Source organism: Neomonachus schauinslandi, chromosome 2 (genome assembly GCF_002201575.2).
Source record: "Neomonachus schauinslandi chromosome 2, ASM220157v2, whole genome shotgun sequence".
Taxonomy (NCBI): Eukaryota; Metazoa; Chordata; class Mammalia; order Carnivora; family Phocidae; genus Neomonachus; species Neomonachus schauinslandi.
Window position 1 is genome coordinate 71,661,064 of NC_058404.1, and position 27,746 is coordinate 71,688,809.

Genomic DNA, 27,746 nt, shown 5'->3' on the forward strand with positions numbered 1-27,746 from the left:
GCAAGAAAATTATATAATGAGATATATTTGCATTTCAGAAGAAACAGCAGAGTTATAGAATGGAGAAGAGATCAGAAGAGGTTTGAAGGGAGGCTAGGAAACCATCCAATCTCTAAAGAATGATAGCTCTCACAAAAGTGTAGAGGAAATGAAGAAAAGTGGTAGAATTTTCAAAATACAGTATTTAGGAAATTGACTTTAAGGCTTTGATGACTGATTAAAATCAGGGGGTGAAAAAGAAAGAAAAGTTTTTGAACTCTATTTAAAATGAAACCCAGTTTATCTTACTCTTTAGTGAAGGATTAAAGTTTACAAAAAATAATGTTTTATTAATTTATATAATGAGAAATGTAAATTTTTACATGGGAACAAGGATCTTAAAACAACCTATGAAAAGCAGTTGCTTTGTTTTGTAATCACTTATACAGAAAAAATATTCATTTAATTTCTATGTAAATAGCCTAATCATAAGACAAATACCTAGAGTATTTTAATCCATTCAATTTGCCGGTAAGATATGCAATTTGAAAAACAGGGGAAAAAAGAATTAGGTAAAAAATATCCAATATTGGTGAAAATTTCGCAGTATTCTAACTTTCTAGTTTCTTCATTATTCACACTCACAGTGAAAGAAAAATAAAATCTTATGTAATTTAAAGATACATTAACTAAAGTTGCATATTGACTTTGAGGAAAAAGGACTTAGGGCTACTTAAAGTAATGCCATCCAATGGAAACAGAAGGCAATAAAAGCCACTAGAGCAAGGCGCAAATACTAGCCACATAAGTAATATTAAAGTTAAAAAAGAAAAAAAAAACAGGTGAAATTAATGTTCATGATTTTTTTTTAAAGATTTTATTTATTTATTCATGAGAGATAGAGAGAGAGAGGCAGAGGCAGAGGGAGAAGCAGGCTCCCCGCGGAGCAGGGAGTCCGATGCGGGACTCGATCCCAGGACCCTGGGATCATGACCTGAGCCGAAGGCAGACGCTTAACCGACTGAGCCACCCAGGCGTCCCCATGATTTTTTTATAGAACTCAGTATATCCAAAATATTATCATCTCAACATGGAATTTATATAAAATATTTATCAGCAATTTTGTATTCTTTTTGTACTGCCATTGAAATCTGTTCTGTATTGGGCGCCTGGGTGGCTCAGTCGGTTAAGCGACTGCCTTCGGCTCAGGTCATGATCCCAGTGTCCTGGGATCGAGTCCCACATCGGGCTCCCGGCTCAGCAGGAAGCCTGCTTCTCCCTCTCCCACTCCCCCTGCTTGTGTTCCTGCTCTCGCTGTCTCTGTCTCTGTCAAATAAATAAATAAAATCTTAAAAAAAAAAAATCTGTTCTGTATTTTACCCATAGCACATCACATTTCAAATACTTAGTAGCTACATGTGGCTAGTGGCTATCCTATTGGATGGTGCAGTACTAGAACGCAGGGAAACCCACCAAGAGGCTGCTTGCTCTCTTACTATGCCGTTACAAATTTAGTAGAGGGTCACAAGGAGTAAAGGTTAAAAAAATTTTTTGTGGGGCACCTGGGTGGCTCAGTCGATAACCGTCTGCCTTCGGCTGAGGTCATGATCCCAGGGTCCTGGGATCGAGCCCCGCATCCGGCTCCCTGCTCCGCGGGAAGCCTGTTTCTCCCTCTCCCTCTCCCCCTGCTTGTGTTCCCTCTCTCGCTGTGTCTCTCTCTGTCAAATAAATAAATAAATCTTAAAAAAAAATTTTTTTTTTGTAAAATCATTTGGATAGTTGTTTTGTTATGGAGATGTGGCCATGAGAACAAAAGTTAAAGTTAAGACAGAGGAAATGCAAATTGCAACTTTGCCAATAAGGGGACAGGAGTCAACAAAAGTTTTAAAAAACGGAATATGCATTCAAAAATCCAAAATCCCAAAAAACTTTCAATATCAAACTTTAATCCATTTAAAATAACTCATTTAAATACAGCCTGTTAACGCTTAATTTAAAAATCTCCTGGCAGCGACTTCATTTGGAATTGGCAGCTTTTTTTTTTTTTTGACACCAGTAGTTCTATAAATCCACGGCAGGGCATTACAAACCAGTTTCCATCTTGATTTAGTGCTGTTTTAAGTTTATAAGAAAAATGTCACTATGTAAACAACAGACATTTTGATTAAACACTACAGTTCTTATTTTGGCTGTTAAATCAATAATGCAGCTGGATTGAAAGTAGTTTACATTCCCTCCAAACTGGGCTTCGGCTCAGCTAGTATTACACTGACATCATTTTCCAGCAAGATCTGGCCACTCTCAGCAGCTGGGTCAGAAATAATCCTTTACAAACAACCAAATAATTTTCAACCTTAACACATTTCAAGAAGAGGGTCTTATAAATGCCTGTGCTTAAAATAGGGCAGTCAATCCAAAAATAGCCTCTCATCTAATGGGTAATTTAATAGTAAAAACTTTTAAGGTAATTTAAACAAGCATAGAAGACAAAGGTCTTTGGGGACATTATTTTTTTCACTTCAACAGAAATTGACTTTGGGAGTGCTCTCCTATTTTCTTTTCTACAGTAGCTTAATTAATATGTAACTGGGAGCAATGCTTCTCAAATTTGTTTTGGTGGCCGAGGACCTGAAAGCCATTGTGCTTTCTCCCAAACTTTGAGCCCATGGAGAACGTCATCGATACTATTTAATTATACTATACAAACTAAGAATACCTTAAAAGAGAAAAAATAAGACCGCATTATATATCTGAAACATAAAACCACAACTACTGGCACATATAAACCATGAAAAAGGGGGCAGTTAAACAGATCACAATAGGCCATGCTGAGATTCTCAGAGAGCATTAATTTAAAACTTGAATATTCAAGGTCAGCAACCAAAAGTTAAAGAAAAATATATGAAACAAAAATGCTAAAATGTATTCAATACCACCCAATAACCATTATTTTAGGTGATTCACTGTGATTCCATTTCAGCAGCAAGACACCGTCATCTAGCTGGCTGAGCAAAAGTATTCCAGAGCCTCTGTTTAAGAATCAGTTAACTCAGGGGCTCCTGGGTGGCTCAGACGGTTAAGCATCTGCCTTCGGCTCAGGTCATGATCCCAGAGTCCTGGGATCGAGTCCCGCATCGGGCTCCCTGCTCAGCCGGGAGCCTGCTTCTCCCTCTGCTTCTCTCTCTCTCTCTCTCTGTCTCTCATGAATAAATAAATAAATAAATCTTAAAAAAAAAAAAAAGAATCAGTTAACTCAGAACTTTTAACTACGAGACTTCAAATTACTTACCTGTAGAAATTCTCTGACATTAGATCCCAGGACACGCAAGATTGTATCATAACCAGACTCTTGACAAAAGACAAAAAACATCTTCCCGAACATTTGGAGGATTTCCCCAGCATTGAGATCTATTTATAGGTTTGGGAGAACAACAACAATAAAACATATTACAGCTAGAATATTGTTAATGGGAAGAATGAAAATAGGTGCATAATTAAAAAATTAAAATATCCTCAATTTTTGCGCAGGTAGACATTGATCACAAGAAAAAATTCTGACCTGAACAATACAATGAAATCTGTGAAGACAAAATATTGACAGGTCAGCAGTGTAGATGTGTACCTACGTGCAAAACAGTTTCTCAGCTTTCACAACAAACTACTTTATTAATTTTGAACTTTTTTAAACCTATATTTAATGTATTAACTTAGTTTTTCTGAAAAACACAGAAAAAAAAACAAGAATGCACATGACAGTATGTTGGTGAAAAATGGCTTTCTTAATGTAAATATGCATATTTAATAAATTGGTTACATATAATATGTACCCCAATATCCTGCTTTTTTCTTAATGTTCAATTATTAATATTTCCTAAAATCTTTACATTTTTCTCTGTAATATCTATTTTAACTGCCATCTCATTAACTTAGGGATACAACAATTTATTTAACCAATCCACTCTTATCAAAAAGGTAGACTTTTCCAATTTTTGATAATACAAGTTATCCTGAAATGAAAATATACATAAATCTTAATGCAAATAGATCTAATAATTCCTTTAGGAAAAATTCCTAAAGGGTTTGTACATTTTTAAGAGACTTTGACTAATGATGCAAAAGTATTCTCTACAATGTTGTCTTAATTTACCATCAGATTAACAATGTGTGCGATTTCTTCTTTAACTCTACTTTTGACGACACTAGATGCTTAATTTTAAAAATTACCAAATCTATATGAATAAAATTTCATATTTGTTTCAGTTTTGATTATTACTAACGAGGCTGAATATTTTTATTATTAACAAATTACCATTCTTTCTTTGTAATTCTTGTATTCTGTAATAGGTATTTGCTCTTCTAGTTATCAGTGGCAAAGCTAAAAAGTTTCTTTCTATTCTACCCAAACTGTGGCCTAGTTGTAAATTAAGCACAAGAGAATAATTTTGAGAACAACTTTTTTTCCCCCATGAAGCTGTTTTTGAACTTTGCCTACTTTGCATGAGCTTTCCCTGATGTAGACCTGTTTCTTGTTTCTTTTACCAATAGTTAATGGAACACAAGATTGCAAGAGAGGTTTGGGGACAATATTTTCTGCATATTACATTTTTGTAATTACTGTGTTGTTGACACTATAGCTGAAGTTATTATTACATGAAGTCTCAATAACTTTTTTCCACCCCAACACATGGTTTTCTGTGAGGGCGTGCAGAGAGCTTCTCCACTCTCTAAAGAGCTTGTGACGGAAAACTAGGACTCCGGAAAGCCTGAGCCTTCCCTCCACTGTTGTGCAGTGTACAACCTATGGAACTATACAGTGGGATCTTGGTTCATGTATTCCTCTGGGCTTCTATGTATAACTTAGCCAAAGAAGGAAAGTCACATTCAACTTACTGAGGACTTTGCTTGCAGCAGCAACCAAATCATAAGTTTTAGAATCATCATATATTATTCTGACAAGAAATTGTCCTTCTTCATCTAACTGTGCCTCTTTTCTGGAAAACAAAAACAGACAGGAGGCAAATGCTGAAATAAAAAAATAGCTAGTATAGCTAAAACTATTGTATAAACGATGGTTTGACACCTGAAATGGGATGTTTTTGGCAAATTTGTTTAAATCAATGCCATTTGCCTAAAAGTCTAATGATTAAGAAGAAATTATTTCACATTCTCCTCCCCAAATCAACATGATATATTTAAGCATAGTTTAGCAAGACTAATATTTACATAGTACTCTAATGCCCAATACAATGCCTGATATTAACTATAATCAAGAAATAACTTTTGGGGGCGCCTGGGTGGCTCAGTCATTAAGCGTCTGAATTCAGCTCAGGTCATGATCCCAGAGTCCTGGGATCGAGTCCCACATGGGGCTCCCTGCTCGGTGGGCAGCCTGCTTCTCCCTCTCCCACTCCCCCTGCTTGTGTTCCTGCTCTCGCTGTCTCTGTCAAAGAAATAAATAAAATACTAAAAAAAAGAAGAAGAAAGAACTTTTGGTTCAACAAATAGTCAGCAAATATCAGTTGAGTCCCTCGCTGTGCCAGGCATGGTTTCAGGCATTAGGTATCGAGCATTTAGCAAGATAAACAAAAATACCTGACCTCTTGCAACATATGCATTCTAGCAGGGGAGACAGACCAGGCATATAATAAGTAACATATAATGGTAAGTAGTTTGAAGAAAAATAATGACAGATAGTGGGGTAGGGAGCTTGAGTACAAAAGCCAAGAAGCTGAGATACTGGCAATTGAGTAGAGTCTGAAAGAAGCTCTGGGAGTGAGCCAGAGCAATGTGGGGAAGAGGGCTAGGCAGGAGCAGCCTGGGGCATTGGGGGGACCAGCAGAGGCCAGTGTGGCTGGAACAGGCATGGGGGCAGAGTAGCTGTAAGGGAATGGGTCAGAGTGGTAGCAAGGGGCCTGGGTGGACATTAGGATGACTATGGCATTTACTTGAAAGAGATGGATGGTTTTTGCCTTTGTGACCCAAGAGCGAGAGGAACAGACCTCTGTTAAAGGAATCAATCCTGCTGTTGCACTGAGACTGGACCAAAAGGGTTTAGGAGAGAGCAAGGAGACCAGTGAGGAGGCTACTGCCAGCACTCAGGCCAGAAAGGCTGGTAAGTTGATTCAGAGTGGAAGCAGTGCAAGGAGGGAGAAGTGGTCCAAACTGAATATATTCTGAGGGCAAATTCAACATGATTTGCTGGTGGATTGGATACAGGATGTGAGAAGAGGACAGGACACACAGATGACACTGAGGTTTTGGCCTGAGCAGCTGGAAGGATATCATCACCAATGGCTGAGCTGGAAAAAGCTGTTGGAAGTGGACTGGAGCAGGGGTGCGTTAGATCAAGGGTTATGTGTTAGGGGCGCCTCAGGGACTCAGTTGGGTAAGCATCCAACTCTTGATTTCAGCTCAGGTGTTGATCTCAGAGTCGTGTGTTCAAGCCCCACCTTGGGCTCCAAGCCCAGCATGGAGTCTACTTTAAAAAAAAAAAAAAAAGAGTTATGTTTTAAACATATTAGGTTTGAGGTGCCAAGTGGATGGATAAAATCTCCTAACATATCCTTAGCTTATTAAATACAGTAGCTCAAAATATATATAGTATTCATGAAAGGAAATTATACTTACCATTTTTAATGGTTGTCATGATCATAGAAGTATTTTTATCTTGATAAGATTTGGATTATTTTTCTCAAACAAGTGTCCAAAGGAGAAATCTATTATTCAAAATATTGCCAGCTGTAGAAGAGAACTGACAAGTTTGCTGATATCTTTTCCAGCGTTAAAAATCACAAATAGGTAGAGCTTGGAAATCCATCTGACTCTCAATCCAATTCATCTAAATCCCTGTAGGCTGCCAGGAGAATGCAAGACAAACCAGCCACTATCATCAGGTGAACTTGCAACACAGTAGCTCGAATAGCTACTCATGAAATGCTGCCAAGGCAGGCCACAGTCCCTTCCTCTCTCTCTCCGGGCTAGAATACCAGCGTCTGCTCAAGGGAAGAACTCCAAATGGTGCCATGGATTAGGTCCAGGGGGCATGGAGATATTCTTTAAAAGTACCCTGTGTGCTTAAGGGCGTACCATTTATTTGCCTGCAGTTGTGCATAACATTGCATGTAAAAAAAAAAAAAAAAAGAACCTGATTTTGGTAGGCACAGAGATCTGTATTTCAGAGCCCAGAATTTACCAGCTGAATGAACTTGGACAACTCACACAAAGCACATGAACATTAAACCCCCACTTTTTAAAAACAAGAGCAGTAATATAACCCAGCTTCCACATTTTAAGAGATACAATGTGCAAAAATATGTTCTAAGCTGTTGAGGAGTGTATGTGTGTATGCGTGTGTGTGTGTGTGTGTGTATTACTAATGGCCATAGTGCTTCCCATGTCTACGTATTCAAAAAATTAAAGAGCTGTATATAAGAAGTGGAAGTCTTCCTTTTGCTGAACTTACATAGCTATTAAATGAAGGGAACACATGTTCCAAACCTCAAGTCTTTTTAATACCAAAGGTCAGTGAAATATCCCCAAATTATGAAGATGTAATGTACAAACACTGACTTATGTCTCGATAAATGCTATTATGTGTCTTATACATTCTAATTTCTAATTGTATAAAAATATAAAATATAGGCAGGGAAACCTTTTAAAGAATCCTCCCCTATCCCAATAACCACTGCTAACACTATATTTGAGTTGTTCATGCTTGAATATACTTGTATGGATGACACACACAATTATACTGCCTTAAAAATCTCCTTTTTTGACTTAGTATTTGATGGATATCTCTTCATTTCATTCAATACATTTCTATACTTTGCATAAAATTGCATTGTATAGACATATTGAAGTTTTAGTAGATACTGAGATTTCTTTTTTTGCAAGTATAAACAATGTTGTGATGAGTATCTTTGTACCTATTAACTGTATTTCTATGTAAAAATGGAATAAATTCCTAGAAATGGGATTGCTGAGTTGAAGGATATGGATAGCCTTATTTTTCTCACTTTGCCACTAACATTTTATTACAAAATAGCATTGGTCAATAGATTACAATTTTGAATGCCCTCTAATTTAGGGCATTCTAATAAAATATAGATACATTTTAATTAAATATATAATAAAGTATAAATTAATCTATGTTCTCACTGTGCCCTCTTTTCTCTCTTCCAACTGGGATAAATCAGATGACATAAATTTCTATAATAAACTCAGTTCCTCAGAAACACTCACCAACCCATAACAATAGTTAAATGAATGAGGTACAAACAGAATACTCAATCCCTCTGCATAAAATAGAAGAATGGCCATTTCCCTAGAAAACCCCTAACCATGAGTCTATGCATTCCTTCTTTCTTTTCTCTTGTTTTAATAAAATAAACTCCCTCATCTTTTAAGCTTTACTTCCTGAAACGATCAGCCCAACGTGCTCCCTGGAGGGAGGCTGAAATATAAATTAAACAGTAGTACATGGAAGGAAAAAATCATCTTCTTTGAAAAATGTCACACTAAATTCTAATGAATTATTTAAAATACTTAGGATTCCTTATTTACATTTATCTTAGAAATCTTTTGGAATTGTGAGTGGCTCTTTAATTACTCTCCCCCCACCTCACCCCAGAAAGGGGTATTTTGCCACAAATATTTGAGCACCTATTATGCCCTAGGCACTTTTCTAAGTACTTTTAATATATTAATGAAGGAAATAAAGATCCCTGCCCTCAAAGAGCTTACATTTTTACTGGTAGAAACGAGCAACAACTATATACTCAAATTTTATAACCTATCTTGAGGTGATGAATGTTACAAAACAAGGTAGATGAGGATAAAGGTTTCGATGAAAGTAGGGATGTAGGAAGAAGGGGAAGGATACAGTATTAAAATAATGATTAGGGGCGCCTGGGTGGCTCAGACGGTTGAGCGTCTGCCTTCGGCTCAGGTCATGATCCCAGGGTCCTGGGATCGAGTCCCGCTTCGGGCCTGCTTCTCCCTCTGCTTCTCTTTCTCTCTCTCTGTCTCTCATGAATAAATAAATAAACTCTTTAAAAAAATAAAATAAAATAAAATAAAATAATGATTATGAGAGGCTTCCTTGGAGAAGTTAATTTCCCAGCAAGATTTTAGGTGGTAAAATTGATCTCTATGACCTAATCTTTCTGGACCCATTTTCCTTTCTTCTGTAAATCATTCTTCATCTTTTTCCCTCTTCAGGGGAAAGGAAAATTTACAGTGCAAAAGGAGTAGTATGCAAAAGAATTAATTTCAGGCAATAAGATCAAAGAAGCTACTAGAAATACCTTCTCAATGTGTCTTAATTCTCAATACTACTTTTCTTCTAACTTCTGGACAAATTTGTATTTGTTCAGACTTTATGCTGTCAAATGATTTAGCCTCCAGAGGGTGCAGAGATGATAATAACCATCTCTCAGATACATCTTGAAGATATATCTGCCACTATTTTTTGAGGGAAGCTTCAGTGGGCCTCCTTCTGACATTACACTCTTCCTTTGCTCCTCTTGGAGATGTTTTTTTCCCTCGCTACTTAAAACCACAGAGGATAACCAGCAAAGAAAAGCTGGGAAGTAAGCTAATATTCAGATTACATAAACAATTTCTATAATTCAGGTAATATTAGCTCACCTCATAATTCTCCATAAGTTTCTTTTTTTTTAAAAGCAAAAGTAAAGGATGCTTCAAATATATAGATACAACATTTCTAACAATATTTAAGGTTTATTTTCTTGACAGAATTTCTTTTGTGCTTAAATTATCCAAATTCAGCCAAGTACACTAACCCAATTTTCTAGATTCACTCACCTTTCAGAATATATTTTCTGAGCATTAACTTTGTTTAAATTGTTGTATACACAAAGCAAGGATGTAATTCCCTGTTATTTAAATTATATTGAGTTTACATGTGAAAAAACCAGAGGTTGATCTGCGAAACAATTTTAAATTTTCTCAAAAATGAAAGATTTTGGACATACTTTTTTTTCCAATAACTCTCACAACAATGTTGTGATGAGTATCTTTGTAGCTATTAACTGTATTTCTATGTAAATGGAATGACAGCAAATATCATATGAACCCAGAAGTAAACTGGATTAAAATATATTCAATAGTGTTCATTTATGAAATGCAACCGATAGAACTATTATCATCATATATCCGAGTTTGTGTTATTATATCCTGCTGCTTCCTATTATTTTAAATATCTCTTGGATAACCCCAAAGAATACAGTCTTCCCCCTCTTTCCAAATATCGATTGCAGTAGTTTGTGTTATCTTTACCTATATACTCAATAACTGTATTTGGGCTAAGCATTACATTTTTCTACTTGGTGCATTATTCAATAAAAGAAGTCAGCATACGGTAAGACATATTAAGAGATTTATTTTTTAGGTGGCTTAAATGAGGTTGGATGAAGTGGGGGAAAAAAGGCCCTTTCTTTGGTTAACTAGTAAACCTAAACAGAGAGAAACTCATCTGGTTTCATCTGTACCATAAGTCAGAGTGTTTTCTCACACAGCATGCAAAAGAAGCAGCTAAGCTACTTCCACAGGAGGCTGCACTAAGCTTGGGCAGGTTCACCTCTCAGTGTTTCTGTTTCTTCATCTGTAAAATAGAGGAACAGCAGTACTTACCTGGAGTCCTGTTGGATGGCAGCATTAGTCTACATAACAGATTGAGAATAGTGTCTCCCACCCATTTAATGCCCAATACAGCCAACCAACAATATTTTAGTTGTTGAAGAAGAGGAAGGAGGAGGAAGACAAACTGGTAAGTGGAGAGGAGGAGAAGGAAAGAAATGACAATCAAATATTGGGAATTTGTATTCAGCATCAAAAATGTCAAACTAAAGGTGCACTTAATTTGTTGATTTGATGGTAAGTTCTCTTAATTCAAATAGCCAAGAACAAATAAGTCCTGTCTCCCCTAAGGACTTTAAAAATAAAAGACCAAGCTCTCACCTAGAGATGGAATAAGAAATCATCATGTTCCATATATTTGTAGCCAGAGCAAGTGTTTAAAAATTAAGTAGGCGCACATGAACAATTTTCCTAGTAGTCATTTCCCTCTTTTAGTGATGGCTATTTGTTGGAATATAAATTGATCATTTATTTACACTAATTACCTTTCCCCAAAAGAGTAGTAGGTATTTTAACTGTGGTGTTCTGTGGTTTTGGCTTTTGCCTTTTGCTTTTCTAATCATTGGTGCCTAACCCAAGTGCTGGAACATGCGCTCAATAAATGTATGAATCTTTTAAAAGAAGTGAATGTATTAATTAAACCCATTTCCCTCACATGTTTCTAAATGCCTATTAAAAATCAAGCAATCAAACATTACTGGCAAAACTGAGCAGTTTGTTTTCAAGCTACCATTTAATTTTTAAAGACTAGGTACACAATTTGTCATAAATACCCAGGCAGCATTTCTCATAACTCCATACTTAAGGAGTTAACCCTTAACTGTGAAATGTGAATGTACAAAAAACTGAATTCATATTCTGACACTGAATTCCTGCTATTATACACTTTTCAGATAAGTTTAGTGTACTAGAAGGACCTGACCTTTAAGTAAAGAGGTTTCTCATAGAGGTAAGAAAGCAGGTGTTCTGTGAAGTAGACCCTGAGTACAGGCATCTTAAAAATAAAGTCTCAAAATAGGGTCTGACCTCAGAAGGAAAAGGTGAGCACACATCAAACAGTCAACCTGACCAGTTATCTTTGAAAACCATTATCACAGAACATGTTTAATTAAAAAACAGAATGTAGATGTCATCTTGACAATAGCCCCAAGATGGTCTATTTTAGTGTACAGTAAGGACATCATAAATGCTGAGTTGTGTCCAACCAGTACTAAAATTGAAATTCCCCCACTTACAAAACACAGATTACTCTATATAATATCTAAAAAGTTAAAAATTCACATTGTTTTTTTTCTGAGTGGTTGTGAAGTATTAATGACCTCTCAATTTTCAGTAGTGGATTCACACTAGGTCTGAATCTGCACAGGAGAAACTCTGGATTACGGCAGCTGCCGAGGGGAGAAGGGGAGAGATGGGTCCTTTAAATGCAGCAATGGCTTCCTGCTTGGAGTCTCTTTCAGTTAATAAAGGTCCCTCCTTAAGGCAATGTGTTCACTCATCCAAGTACTATAAACAGTAACAGTAAATGCTGTCAAGAGTGACACATATTGAGGCAAAGTGACATCACTCTTGATATATAATTGCATTTTCTTTCTTTGTACAGGTTGCCAAAGAGTCTCATTAGTAACTGCCCGAATTCTGAAGGCACATCCATAAACATCTCATATGAGGCATTTTCAGTAGCTTCATCAGACAAATGAATTCACTTAGATCTTTGTGTGTGCACTTCATCATGAACTCACCTTGTGACCTGCTGAGTCACAGCTCTTCTAAAAATAAATGGGTTGCTCAAAATTTCTGAGACTCTGGTTTTCTTTAATAAATGTGCTAGTTGGTGAATAAAACCACCTCTAAAAATGTCATCGCCAAAATCACCTGTATAAGTGCTTGAAAAGCCCAGGAAAACAAAAACAAAAATGAGTAGTACTAATACACATGCATATTGCCCAGGCCCATGCTAAACTGGCTGCCTTTGGAAAGAAGGTTCTTCTCTTTGCGGGAAAGCACATAATATAATCATTGCAAGCCTATCTCTGTTCAAATCCTTGCTGTGATGATTAACAGCTGAGTGATTTGACACAGGGCTTTAAAGTCTTGAAGGCTCAGTTCCCTTACTTACAAAACAAGGACAATGAACAACTCTATTCTCTCTGGTGGTTGTGAGGATTAGGTGAGACAATGAGTATAAAGCACTTTTCAATAGTGGGGACTGGGACTGAGGAAGCTTATGGTAAGTGTGCGGTATATATGAGCTGTTACGTTCAAAACTGAATGACATGATGAGCATTCTCGTCTGGGTTTTACATTTAATTTCAGTATTACAAACGTTTATCTACAGATTATAACACTGACTTTAAACAGCACTGTATCTACCCAGCTTTTAGACACTTGCTAAAGGATTCAGTCTTGTCCTGAATCCAATCCAGTAGCTGGTTTTTGGTATATGAAATTGGTAATTCAACAGTAGTGTTTTCAATCTTCTATTATATACATACACAGAGGGAGATGACACAAAAGAACTCTGACTCTTCCAAAAGGAGCTGCTATAATATACTACTCTATCTTCTGCCTTTGCTGATATTAAAAAAAAAAAAAAAAAAGTCCATTTCAACAGAGTTTATATTGTGTTAAATAGTGGTTATAAATGTCATCAATCTGACATACTAAATCCTGGTTATAGAAAAAAAATCTGTGAATGTGTATGTGTTCTACTCCCTAGAAATTAAAAATGTGAAGGATTATATATATAATATATTATATATATAATAACACACCACACATATACACACACACAACACATACACACATACACATGGGGGAAAGAGAGAGAGAGAGAGAGAGAGAGAAGATAAAGACCACAATATACCAGGCTCTTTCTTAGGTAACTGCTACAAAGCCTAGAATCTACCGAGACAAAACAAATATTAATCAATAATAGAAATACATAATTATAAACCCTGGTATGTACCATAAAGAAAAATCACAGTTTCGGAGGTGAGAGAAGCCTTCCTTTAAGAAGTCACATTTGTTTTGCCATCTCAGAGCTGAAACACATTCCCATTTCTGGGTAGGGGATGGGGAGAGTGAAGAGGAGAATCTGCTAAGCACAGGTGTTATCCAGACACATAATATGACCTCACCGATATGAGGAATTCTTAATCTCAGGAAACAAACTGAGGGTTGCTGGAGTGGTGGGGGGTGGGAGGGATGGGGTGACTGGGTGGTGGACACTGGGGAGGGTATCTGCTATGGTGAGCACTGTGAATTGTGTAAGACTGATGAATCACAGACCTGTACCTTTGCAACAAATAATACATTATATGTTAAAAAAAAAAAAAAAAGAAGATAGTAGGAAGGGACAAATGAAGGGGGAGAAATTGGAGGGGGAGACAAACCATGAGAGATGATGGACTCTGAGAAACAAACTGAGGGATCTAGAGGGGAGGGGGGTGGGAGGATGGGTTAGCCTGGTGATGGGTATTAAAGAGGGCACGTTCTGCATGGAGCACTGGGTGTTATGCACAAACAATGAATCATGGAACACTACATCAAAAACTAATGATGTAATGCATGGTGATTAACATAACATAATAATAATAAAAAAATTCAAAGTCTTCAAGAACTGAAAACTGGCCCATGAGGTTGGAGTGCTGAGAGAAAGCAGGGTATGTGGACTGAAAGGTCCCCACGTTTGAGTGATATGAAAATTGATCACAAAGAATTTCAATAAAACAAAAATTTAATATTTCTTGATTCGACAATGAACGGTAAGTAGATCAGAATATGCAATGGATCCAAAACCACAGTAACAAAGAGGTACAAAAACTACTTCAGAATATTTGCCTTTTACCTGGAATAGAGACTTCTTTAACCTCAATATCTTTCGACAGAAAAAAGGTGCTCCGTCTTACTAGGCACAAAAACACCATTTTCCCACTGTTTCCTGTTTAATGAACAACGAAGCAAAGAAGCAGATGGAAAAGCTGCAAGTACTCATGTCTTCTGAGTTGTCACCCTCTGAACTGGGCCAGTTATACAGATTTCTTAAAGCGTGTTTTCCTGTTAATGTCTACACACTATCGACTCATAACTATCCCTTTCCAACACACTGAAGAGAAACATGTGCTAAAGTCCCTTTTCCTGCAGAGAGGCAAGAGTCGAAAGGACATTGTTCCTTGTAAACAGTAGCAATGTCTAGTTAACATCGGCCACAGCTATGTCTGGATAGGTCAAAAGGGAGAATACAGATTTTCTAATTTTTCCTCTGGCTCTGATGTTAATGAGCAAAGCTCCTTCTCTGAAATACCTAATTAAATATGTTTCTATAATTTTTTGTTCAATTCTCAAAAATTGCAGAAAATATTTGCAAGTATTGCAAGTAAAACAAAGACTTACCTTGATTTCAGGGGGATGCTTCAAATCATCAAAGAAATACCCTGGGATCAGGCTATGACCTGGCCTATCACTTACACATCATGCTGCTCACCAGACATGGTCCAGGTTCCGGGAGAGTCTTAGGTGAAGAGCTCACTGGCAGATATGTGGAGGGATTTACACACGGACATCTTTCTCCTAGGAAGAATAACTTCAAATGCTAGTGACCTTATCAACCAACAGACTGTGCCTACCTCCATCTTTCAGGCTAACTAGCAGGTCTTCCTACAGGAAAAGGTCTTGATCCTAACAATTATCTAATTTACCTATTTTTATCTGTATATTATTTTTTTATTCGGACCGAGGAAGTTTCTGGGTGTGACAATATGGTTTCATTTTTTTTTAAAGATTTTATTTATTTATTTGAGAGAGAGGGCATGAGAGGGGTGAGGGTCAGAGGGAGAAGCAGACTCCCTGCTGAGCAGGGAGCCTGATGCGGGACTCGATCCCGGGACTCCAGGATCATGACCTGAGCCGAAGGCAGTCGCTTAACCAACTGAGCCACCCAGGCACCCAATATGGTTTCATTTTTATATGTATATTACATTAGCTCCTATTTCTATCTTAAGAGAAGCGTTTCTATCACCTGGCACCAGAAGAGCAGGGTTGGAGTCCCGACCTTTTAGCTTCCTGTATATAATCCCCTAGGACAGTCCCTTAACCTCTTGGAAGCTCAGGTTTATCACTAAAAATAAACAAACAACAAACAATATTGCACTCACTTATCTGTGGAATCTACAAAGGACAAACTCAGAGAAACGAGTAAAGTGGCGGTTACCAAGGGGTGGGGGTGGGGGAAATGGGGAGCTGTTGTGCAAAGGGTAAGACTGCCAGTTGTAAGATTAACAAGCTGATTATAACTAATAACATTGTATCATATACTTGAATGTTACTAAGAGAGTAGAGCTTAAATGTTCTTACCACAAAAAAGAAATGATAACTGTGTAATAGAAGTGGTAACTAATACTATGGTGGCAATCAATTCACACGTGGCAATCATTTCACACTTCATAAATGTATCTAATCAACACATCGTACGCCTTAAACTTACACAATGTTATGTGTCAATTATATCTCAATAAAGCAGGAAAAAAAATGAGCTGGAAAAGTCTTTCCAATTTCAAATGGGTACTGTTGCACTCAACTGAAATTGCAGAGAGGAAAGGACTGGAAATTTTAAACAGTTTTTAAAATATAGAGTACCAGTGATATATAAAAACCTACTTGAACAAGGGTACAGAAAGGTATAGAAATTTAATTGTATGGCCTCATGAATATGAAAATCTGATTAAAATATGACAAAACATAGGGGCACTGGGTGGCTCAGTGGTTTAAGCATCTGCCTTCAGCTCAGGTCATGATCCCAGAGTTCTGGGATCAAGCCCCATCAGGCTCCTTGCTCAGCAGGGAGCCTGCTTCTCCCTCTCCCTCTGCCTGCTGCTCCCCCTGCTTGTGCTCTCTCTCACTCTCTCTCTCTCCCTATCACATAAATAAATACAATCTTAAAAAAATAAGATAAATAAAATATGGCAAAACATAGTGCCTTATTTTGCTTGTTTTAATTTTTTTTTTTTTATAAAATGTATATGAGGAGCAAATGCTACATTTTCAAACAATAAATAAGGATTAGGGGAGGGAGGATGAGAAAAATGTAAGATTGATTCCAAAGTGGAAGCAGCATCATGAAAGTAACAATCCTCCCACAATCTGCAGAATGGAGAAGGTGGGTGGGACAAGTCAGACACAGAGAACCCAGTCATAGTGCTGTTAAGAGAAGGACAAAGGAAAGTGTTAGGAGCCAGAATGAAAGAAGAGGAGAGTCTCAGGGGCACTTCAAATTCAAAGAACTGGTATCAGTTGCACAGAATGGACAAAGGAGAAAAACAAGTGAAAATGACAAGGAAGTTACTACTTATCCTAGAGTGATGAGGGAACATTTAGTTTATGTAGACCTCAATGAGCTACTGTTGCTTAAAGGAGAACTTCATATCTTTCAGGTGAGCTGGGGAAGAGAAAAGTTGAAAAATTTTGGTTCTGGATGACATTAATAATAGTTACCATTTATTAAATAGTTCCTTTTCAAAAACTGTGCTAAGCACTTTCAGATATTTTTCAACATGTTACAACAACTCTATACAATAGGTATTATGTTCTCCTTACGCCAAAAGGCTTAGAAAACTTAGGCAACTTGGGAAAATCACATAACTAGCTTATAGCAAAGCATGTGCCTATATGAACCATAATGATTAATTTGTGATTAGCAAATTCAACTAGATACATTAATTTCAAAACTGGAAGATAAGCATGTTTCTATGCTTGAGTTACGGGCAGAAATCCTTCCATGTCTGTGTTATAGGCAGAAAATTCAAGAAAAAATAAGACAAAAATATCCTGATAACTCTGAAAAGAGTTAGTAGCATGATAAGATTTTATTTAGAGGCAAGGAGTATATCTTACTTTTCTACCCTCAGTGCCTAAAACACTACACTATGCTCATTAAGACTAAGCTTAACTAGAAAATGAAAAAAAGGAATAAATCAATGAATGAAAAAGTATGCTGCCCTGCTGTGGGTAAATCAGTTAAAACTAAACATATATGAATTCTTTATTCAAGGAAAATGATTGACAGCCTTCTAGAGGAATTGCTCCAACATGTACCAACTAATGGTGTGATTACATCCTTTCAAATCTCATACTAAAATTTCGATCCAAATATTTATCTCATACCTTTTAGTAAGACAGAGAAGGGCTAAGCCATGTACTGTATAGCACTATGGAGTTTCATATCTATTTTTAATTTGTTCCTTGGCCTGCTCAACTCGAGGCAAAATAGTTTTTAGGAAGTCATTTTGTTTGCTTGTTTTCGATAAACTTTTAATCATCTTAGATTTTTTTCAGTTTTTTGAATCCATCTTTATGTTTCAGTGAAGTTAAACCAATCTAAAATTGAACCCATTAATTTGATGCAATGATTAGTTTTGCCAGGGATGATGGAAAAATAACAGAAATGATTAAATCAAGTAGTTAGGTGCTTTTCTAATAGCTATATCCTGACTTCATGTTTTCTCTGAAATGATGATTGATTTTTTTCATCACCTTGGGACCACGGCTTCTAGAAAGGACCATGTGAAAATTGAAAAGAAACCAACAAAACAAGATTTAAAATAGATTCAGAGGTCTCTTTTTCTTTTTCATATGTATATTTGGTCTAGATCAGAGGTTAGCAAACTACAACCCATGGATTAAATCCAGGCCACTGCCCCAATTGTCTGGTCTGAGAGCAAAGAATCATTTTTATATTTTAGATAGTCACATTTTAACAGTTATGTCCATACCTACATAATAACCTCAATATTGACTTTTGGCCTGCAGCACCTGGATTATTTACTATCTGGCCCTTTAAGAGAATGTTTGCTGACCCTTAGTCTAGATTTTTTTTTTTTCTTAAAAGGAAGAATTTAAAGCCTCTGTGAAATGGTTATATGATTGGTAAGAGTGTAAGTGGATACAGAGTTTACAATGAAGCATTTTTGGCTCCTACCACTTAAAATTTGCTGTCTGGAATCTGTTACTTAGGGTTTTATTTGTCATTAAATGTTTGGCATCCTTTCTCATGAAGAATGTATAGCTATTTCCTACTAAACCAAAAAAAAATGTTATATAAAGTTTTATAAATATTGATTTGTATAGTTTCTCACAGACCAAAAAGGAAGATGGAGACGTTTGGTACTCACGGAGACCAAAAAAAAAAAAGTCACACATTTAGTTTTTCATAAAAAGTTAAAACAGAAAGTGTATTGTATATTTTGCATATTGAACCATTGGTTACAGTGATCCTTCCCCTCCTGGAGTAGAAGATGAAATTGAGAGGAGGCATCAGAATCTTCCAAGGAGCATTTTCAAATTAAGCTCCTCCAAATTCTCCTCTCCTGCCCCTAGGCAGTGAGAATCTCTTTGCTCTGCTAAGCAAATGCTCTTCCAGGGAGTACAAAGTCACCCCTCAGGGGTACTGACTGGGTTGGAAACCAATGAGCTGCTTTAATCCCTCTCAACACAGAAAACTGAACAATGTTCTCTATTCCAGATCCTAAATGCTACCCAAGACAATAAGGGCTCCAACAAAAGGGATGCTCAGACAAAAATGATTAAAGTTAACACCTGCATTACAACACTAGTTTAACTAACAGTATTCCCCTTGCTGGGGTACATAATTGTTGCAGGGGTACATATAAAAAGACACATATGATTTGTTTCATTTTACCAGAAAAAAAGATTTTGAATGATTTAAATTATCAACACTTGAACAGATTAAGAATACTGTCCAGAAATACTTAGAGATAAATCAGTGAGTTAAAAGATATTGATGTTTAATTAAAAATCAATACACTGTTTTTTAAAGTAGAATGTAACAAAGTTCTTAGCCTACTTTGAGAGAGTTAAGTTCTCACACCAGTGGAATTTGAATATTTTTCGATATTTTGACCTTCTCTGGGGAAAATGTGGCCAATACAAACAAATCAGTGATAATTTAATTTTTGAAAATTTCTGATACATTTCTCTATAAAGCATATTTTTCATCTTTGTATTTAACAGTGATTTAAGTTGGTAGTGGGTAGGACATACACTCTAAATCTGGTTTAAACACATAATAGCTATTTAGCCATAATAGCTATTTTTTATTGTGCCCTCAAAATTTCAAATATATTGTCATAGCATATTCTCTCAGAAATTTGGAGATTTCTATATTATGGATGAGAAAACATGTGGGTGATATGCATGATGCTTTCATAAATTCACAAAGTGGCTTAAAGATAATCCTATACTTAAATTACAGTCTAAAATCTTGCTTTTGACGTCTGCCTTCTCTATAACTCTAACAAGCATAATAAAAATTATGAAGGCATTAATAAAGTAGATCCAAATCTACTTTACTCAAATCCCTAAGTAAGCTTTAGTACCTAAATACTCATTTGATTCAATCCATAATTTCCAAATCTCCACTTCTCTTTATAATATGTGGATATGCCCTGTGGGTAACATAATTGGCTCATGGAACATGAAACCAGGCTCAACGGTACAGACCCAAGGAAGAGAAAAGTCGCATTCTAGAGCTTAATATTTAACCCTGGCCGTTTCCATGGAAACGGATATTTAAAAGAAATCATTATCATGTAACTGCATCATAAGACTTGTTAGAATTGACTGCCAACAGTTGCAATGTATTTAGAAAAAAATAGCATGAAAACACCACCTACTTGATATAACAAAATGAAGTCAGTGAGGTCAGGAAATGAAAGTAAAGAATAACAATGTGTTCTCCTCCGCCCACCCAGGTAATCACTTCCTCTACTTCCATTTCAATGTGACCTATTGTCGCTCCATCGCTCCAGGATGAAAACCCTTATACATGGTTTTGGTATAGCTAGTTGGTTGTGCTCATCTATACAAGTCAAACGCAAATTTCACCAGAGTAAGAGAAGAAAGAATTTTGTTAGATCGAAATGTTCAACATGCCCGCGGAAATGATCCATCATTCCAACAGGCTTAAAGTCTCAGGTGGCTGTGGTATTTCCGTCCGCATCCAAAGTACCGTCAGCGCTAGACTGAAACTAGGATGCTCTCCTACATGGCAGCCTTCACCATAGCAGAAGCCAAAAAGAAGGGGGAGGGGTAGATTTTGAGAAAATGAAAGAAAAAAATCCAATTTTACTTTATTTCAAATGAATAAATGCACTTGATTCAGTTGCTCAAGAAATCATCTCAAGAGAAGTGAGTTTTGGCACACCAAAAAGGCTTAACTATTTTATGTGTCTTCGAGGTGTGTAAATTCTAAACGAGCCAAGGTTTCCTGTTTGTTTCTAAGGCCTCAGGCTCTTTGAACGTCGCGGAGGCCTTAGTGGTCCCCGGGGCCCCTCTCCGCGTGGGAGTCGCCCGGCTTGCAGAGGCTCGGAGCCGCCCGGGCGCTGGCAGAGCGTTCCCACGCTCAGGCCGGGTCGGGAGGCCGCGGTGACCCCGGGGGCTCCTTCCCCTGGCTTTCGCCCTCGCAGCCCCGCCCCGGCCGCCCCTCCTCTCCGGGTCCCCGCTCCGGAGCGTGGGAGCGCAGCTGCAGCCGGGAGCGGCGGGCGGAGGCATCTCCGAGGATGAGCGCCCGCGACCCAGGCAGGAAGCGGAGAATGCAATGAGGCGCGGGGGACAGCGCCGGGGCCGCCCCGGGACGCCCCCCACCCCCACCCCCACCCCACCTCGCGCGCGCACACGCACACACACATACACACACACACACACACACACGGACGCACGTACACGCAGCGCGCGTCGCCAGAGCGGGGCCCAAGCTAGAGGGGCCAGTCACTTACTTGATGTCTTCCCACACCTCCGGCCCGTAATTGCGGATCACCAGCAGCTCCAGCGCGTGATTCACAAATCCGTACTGCAGGGACAGGGGAAACCTGAGCGCCAGGGACCAGCGGTGGGTGGGAGGGGGCTCGAGGGTGGGCTGCAGCATCAGCTGTCACAGCTCTGGTTTAACCTTGTCCCCTGCCCTCTGGCTCCGCTCGGTTCGGGGTACTCGGTGCTAAAGAGAGGCATCAGACGCGCGCCACCTCCACCCCAATCAAAGGCCGATCTTTTCCGCCACCGTCCGCCCCGTCGCCATGCCACCTTCTTACCCCTCCGCTCACCTGTCACCGCTCCGAAGCAGGCTGGGCATCAGGGAAAGTGTGGCAAAGGGGACGCGAACCCGGCACATCCCCCGCCACTGGCCCTCAACCACCCACGCCGGTGGGGTCCGCCTGAGACGAAAAGCCCCCGCGCCTCAGCCGCAAGTCCCCTTCCCGAGCCCGGGAAGTGGCGGCGCGATGCCGAGTGGCGGACCCTCCCCTCAGGAGCGAAGGCACTGACCGCCCCCGTCGCGACCCCCAGCGTTCCCACTACCCCTGCCCAGGACACAGGCGAAACAGAGAGACTGCTCCCGCGACCTGCGGTGCGCTCCCCCGGCCCCCGCGCCAAGCTCGGGTGGCGCGGCCGGTTCCCTTGGGCAACCAGGCCCGGCGAGGCACGGCGTGAGGTTCCTAGCCTGCCCCGGCTGGAGGCACTCACCATGGTGTCTGCGACCCGAGCCGAGGAGGCAGCCCCCACGCAGAGGCACGGCCGAAGGGACCCGGGTGGCGGCTGCAGCAGCGACCGCGCAACAGGACCGCGGCGGCAGCATAGAGCTGGAAGCAGCGCAGAGCCTCGGCCCGCCCTGATTGCCACCTCTTCGCAGCCAATCGAGAGTCGAGCCGCTGGAGGCTGGTCGTTGCCTCCCGGTTTTCAACCAGTCAGCGACAGAGGAGGGAATTCGGATGCTCTCTGCGCTCGGGCGCTCCAGTGCCTTCCAGTCCCCGCCCCGGTGACAAGGCTTTCATTTGAGGCCATTACATGACGACGGAGAAGCCCCAGTTTCGCTTCTTGCATGAATTCCGGGGGAGGAAGAATACAGCTGTTGTGGTCCCACCAAATGTATTCTTACCCAAAGGTCTGCCTTCAAGGGTAGCAAAAACTAAGGAGAGAGAGAGAGAGAGAATGTGTGTGTGTGTACTGCAACAGACAAGCCCTAAAAAGGAATACACCCTCATGGTCAGCATCCTCATGTTCATCGTCCTCTTGCAGATAAACATTTCCTTTGTGGCTTGATTCCTCAACAGCTTTTGGCAAACTGAAAGCTAATAATACTGAGCTTAACACATACTACTTGTAGTTAATGAGACTAGTTGAGTGAGCCAGCTAAAGTATTCATTCAATTTGATGAGCATGATAATACAGTTTGGTGAGCATCCTGTCAAACCCAACTTTGCCCATTATTAAACTGCCCTACAAGATCCTGTATTCTGTGCTTGATCCTGGTGGGACGCCTGACCCTATATCATAGACAAGAGCTATTGACTCCAGGGAATTTTCAACTGTCCAGAATTGGCTTCTGTTCCTCTTTCTCAGAGGTAACAGATAAACTGGGGGGGGGGGGGGACAGTACAAAATAAACAACCTTTTAAGTAATCTATCTCCCAGTCAACATTCTACCAGACACTTAGGTTCCTTAGTGCTCTGAGGCCCACCGCAGGGAAAAGATGAGAGGAACAGGAACTTTCTGTTGATTAAAACTGCCTGAGGCGCATGGATATGGTTAACGAGTGTTAGGGAAAGGGAAAGCAAGCACTGCTTCTAGGTCACCAGTCTCAAGTGGACCTGAGAAGCCAGGATACCACTCTGTAATGTGAATAGTTTACTGTGAGAACAATTTCAGTATGGTAGAGAAAATGTCAAAGCAAGAAAACTATACTGGCATTGGTACCCAGAGATCTATATTGAGGTGTAATTGATAAAGAAATAATTATATAGAGGGGCACCTGGGTGGCTCAGTCGTTAAGCATCTGCCTTCGGCTCAGGTCATGATCCCCAGGGTCCTGGGATTGAGCCCCGCATCGGGCTCCCTGCTTAGCGGGGAGCCTGCTTCTCCCTCTCCCTCTGCCTCCCCCACTGCTTGTGCTCTCTCTCTCTCTCTGTCAAATAAATTTTAAAAATCTTAAGAAATAAATAATTATGTAGAAAATAAACAAAACAACAAATAACTTACAAAAACACTAATTTTATCAATGATGAAATGGTCAATTAGATTCATACAATGGAACACTTTTACACAAAAATTAAATACTAAACTATTATTTATTATTAACTATTACTCTTTAACCATTAAAATAGCTTATTACTCTATACAACTCTGAAAAAGATAGATACATAACAATACAGAAAAATATGTTATTAAATAAACAAATGACACATGAATGTAATTTTTTTGGTTATATAAGATAAAATGCTATTTGGGTAATAAGACCACACACACACATTGCTGTAAGCATAACCTTTGGAGAGATGCATAGGAAAGTTTTGATTTGCCTCTTGTCTATAATTCAAACTAGTGGTTGGAGAGATCAAGACTTTTTACATTTTGTAAGATGATCTTCTATACCTTTTGATATTTTTCTATGAAGATGTAAAATTTTTTAATTTGTTAAAAAGAATTTTTATCAGGGGCACCTGGGTGGCTCAGTCAGCTAAGCATCCGCCTTCAGCTCAGGTCATGATCCCAAAGTCAGATTGAGCCCCACATCGGGCTCCCTGCTCAGCGGGGAGTCTGCTTCTCCCTCTCCCTCTGCCTGCCCCTCTGCCTACTTGTGCACTCTCTCTCTCTGTCAAATAAATAAATAAAAATCTTCCAAAAAAAAAAAAGAATTTTTATCATATCTTGACCTGTCTTCTGGTGACCAGCGGTAGACCCCTGTTGCATCTCAGTCTGGAGTGTGCTGTGGTGTCCTCTACCTTAGACTTTCATAGGTAAAAGATAAAGAGGGGAAACTGCTCTCTAACTATGAAAAATAAGAAAAGTCCACCTGGAGAGAGATATGAGAGGAAATGAAGGATGAGCATCCCTGTCAACTTTTGTTCTCTCTCTCTGAAGTTCAAACATTCCCCCATCATTGCTCTTCTGTCTGGTAACTTTTTGCAATGATTGTCCTTCTGTCCAACACCTATTTGCATTTGTAAGTATATTTTGCTGTTTTGTTTTCTAATTGTCTTATATTCACTCTGAATCCAAAAAAAGTTTTGTTCACCAAATCTTTGCCAGCTTTTGTTTGGCCCAGAAGATACTACAAAGGATATGATGTTCGGGGAGAGGGGGTTAGCCACCAGCAGTGGAGGATCCCAAAAGGAAGTCACTCTGCTTCTGCAACACCCTACCCATTGTTGCCACCACCATTCCTATGACAAAGGAGCATAGGAATACAGTCACAAGTAGTCTATGTGGTATTCTCAGAAATAATGTCTTACCTTTGTAGGGACCAAGGGCAGGCCACCCCAAGATGGGACACTTCGGTATGCAGACTATTTTTTAAAGGTTGCTTTTTTTTTTTGTAATTTTTATTTTATTTATTTTTTAAGTAAACTCTAATCCCAACGTGGAGCTCGAGCTCACAACTCTGAGATTAAGAGTCATACGCTTTACTGAGCCAGTCGGTTGCCCCTGGTATGCAGACTGTTTTGAGCAGAAGGCAGTTTGAGACCCTGCAAGCTCAAGAGAAATTTTACCCCTCTCTTTACTGCATAAAAGAATTGACATTGAGGGTCTTTTTTCAGAATAAGGTTGACCAGTAGAGATAAATTTTATCTGAGCGACTCATCTGTATGGCAGGACAAACATCTGCTTATGAAATGTCTGTTCTTCTTATTGCCCTGTGAATTGCATTTCTTCTGTTAAAAAAACAAAATTAAACTAAGTAAATGTGAAGATCTAATTGTCTTTATTAAATAATTCATGAAGCAGGCAGCACCCTCTCTAGCAAGTAGAGAGGCACTCCAAGAGTTGTTCCAAATGGAAGATTTTTATAGAAGAATGATGGGGGGGGGCAAGAAGCTTATTAGCAAAAGATTGTTCCAGGTGAGCTGGTTTCTAGGGGGGAAGGCAAGATGTCTCATGCAGATTACCTCATCTTTCTTTGGGGGATGGAGAGGACCCAGGTGCCAGACTCAGTGGCACAGACCAAAAACTTCTACATTTCTGGGTTTCCAACCCAATCAGACATTGAAAGTGCAATAAAATTATGTATTGAGCACTGGTTTGAGAACTCTGACGAAGTGACACCATTTGGGGCCTGTGTTTGTCTTTTAATAGTTTCCTCTAAAGTCCCAGACCCCTTCTCCTTAGTTCAGGATGACATATATACTTCATTTTGCCAGACAGTCTTCGTGATTTCCGTGTCTGTGTGGATTGCCTGTTTGTACACAGTTACATTTTATTGTCTCCTGTGAATCTGTCTGTTAATCGAGGTAGAAGAACGCTTGAAGGGAACAGGAATTCTTGCTCCAGGAAAGTTGGCATAGTGGACGGGATACTTTCACTCGCCAGACACTGCTTGCCCTAGATACAGCTGCCACTGAGAGATCCTGGGAAATCCGACATACAGCCGACAGAAGGTAGGATTTCTTACCATGTCAGCCCCCGGAATCCATCTGCGGAGTTCGATGGAGCAAGAGTGGTGAGAGTCGTTTATCTCTCTTCCTAAATTTAGATTAGAAGGAGAAAATATCTGTGCAAGTAGTCCCTTGGGCTTAGCAACTCTTTGGTTACTGATCCCTTTCCTCCCAGAGATCATCTTTGTTTTCTTTTGTCTGTGTCTTTCATATTGTTTGTCAAATGGACTTGGAATGTGGGTGCATGAGGTAAAGGCTGTTGTCGATGGACAACTGTGGAAGGCAAAGCTACAAACCTGGTGGGCAGGAGTCGAGCTTTTAAAACCTGTTAGAGCATTCAGCCACCAAACTCAGACTCCCATGATAGAAGTTGGTCACAGATGGGTCAGATTGATACTAGGCGGTCCACCACCTTCAAGAAAACTTCCATGCAATCAGGTGTGCTATAAAACAGCACGTGGTGCCCATGGCACAACTCTCCTAGGTATGAGTGTGGCTCCAAGAGATCCAAGGCTTAGATAAAGCAGTTAATGTACATATTCCACATAGAAGTTTTTCTTTTTTTTAATTTAATTTAATTTTATGATGTAATGTTAGTCACCATACACTACGTCATTAGTTTTTGATGTAGTGATCCACGATTCATTGTTTTCGTATAACACCCAGTGCTGCATACAGTATGTGCCCTCCTTAATACCCATCACTGGGCTAACCCATCCCCCCACACCCCTCCCCTCTAAAACCCTCAGTTTGTTTCTCAGAGTCCATAGTCTCTCATGGTTCATCTGTGCCTCCAATTCCTGCCCCCTCTTCATCTTCCCCTTCCTTCTCCTAATGTCCTCCATGCTATTCCTTAAGTTCCACAAATAAGTGAAACCATATGATAATTGACTTTCTCGGCTTGACTTATTTCACTTAGCATAATCTCCTCCAGTCCCATCCATGTTGATGTAAAAGTTGGGCATTCATCCTTTCTGATGGCTGAGTAATATTCCATTGTATATATGGACCACATCTTCTTTATCCATTCATCTGTTGAAGGGCATCTCGGCTCTTTCCACTGTTTGGCTATTGCGGACATGGCTGCTATGAACATTGAGGTGCATATGGCCCTTCTTTCCACTACATCTGTGTCTTTGGGGTAAATACCCAGGAGTGTAATTGGTGGGTCATAAGGTAGCTCTATTTTTAATTTTTTGAGACACCTCCACACTGTTTTCCAAAGTGGCTGTACCAACTTGCATTCCCACTAACAGTGTAAGAGGGTTCCCCTTTCTCCACAACCTCTCCAACATTTGTTGTTTCTTGCCTTGTCAAATTTTGCCATTCTAACTGGTGTAAGGTGGTATCTCAATGTGGTTTTGATTTGAATTTCCCTGATGGCTAAAGATGATGAACATTTTTTTCATGTGTCTTAGCCATTTGTATGTCTTCTTCGGAGAAGTGTCTTTTCATATCTTCTGCCCATTTTTTGACTTGATTATTTGTTTTTTGGGTATTGAGTTTGAGAAGTTCTTTATAGAGCTTGGATACAAGCCCTTTATCTGTAGTGTCATTTGCAAATATCTTCTCCCATTCTGTGGGTTGCCTCTTTGTTTTGTTGACTGTTTCCTTTGCTGTGCAGAAGCATTTTATCTTGATGAAGTCTCAAAAGTTCATTTTTGCTTCAC

The 27,746-nt window shown here is 39.3% G+C and overlaps 1 protein-coding gene across 1 annotated transcript in view; it reads right to left on the bottom strand.

The window, feature by feature from the left end:
* Window positions 1-22,263, bottom strand: part of GUCY1B1 (guanylate cyclase 1 soluble subunit beta 1) — a 51,902-nt gene extending 29,639 nt beyond the window's left edge. The window contains exons 1-4 of the mRNA XM_044912590.1: window positions 22,171-22,263; window positions 21,429-21,502; window positions 4,870-4,970; window positions 3,269-3,387 (exon numbers count right to left, since the gene is read on the bottom strand). Of these exons, the coding sequence (XP_044768525.1) occupies window positions 3,269-3,387; window positions 4,870-4,970; window positions 21,429-21,502; window positions 22,171-22,173 (297 nt within the window). The 5' untranslated portion in view covers window positions 22,174-22,263. The remainder of the gene's footprint in view (window positions 1-3,268; window positions 3,388-4,869; window positions 4,971-21,428; window positions 21,503-22,170) is intronic.
* Between the last annotated feature and the right edge of the window lie 5,483 nt (window positions 22,264-27,746).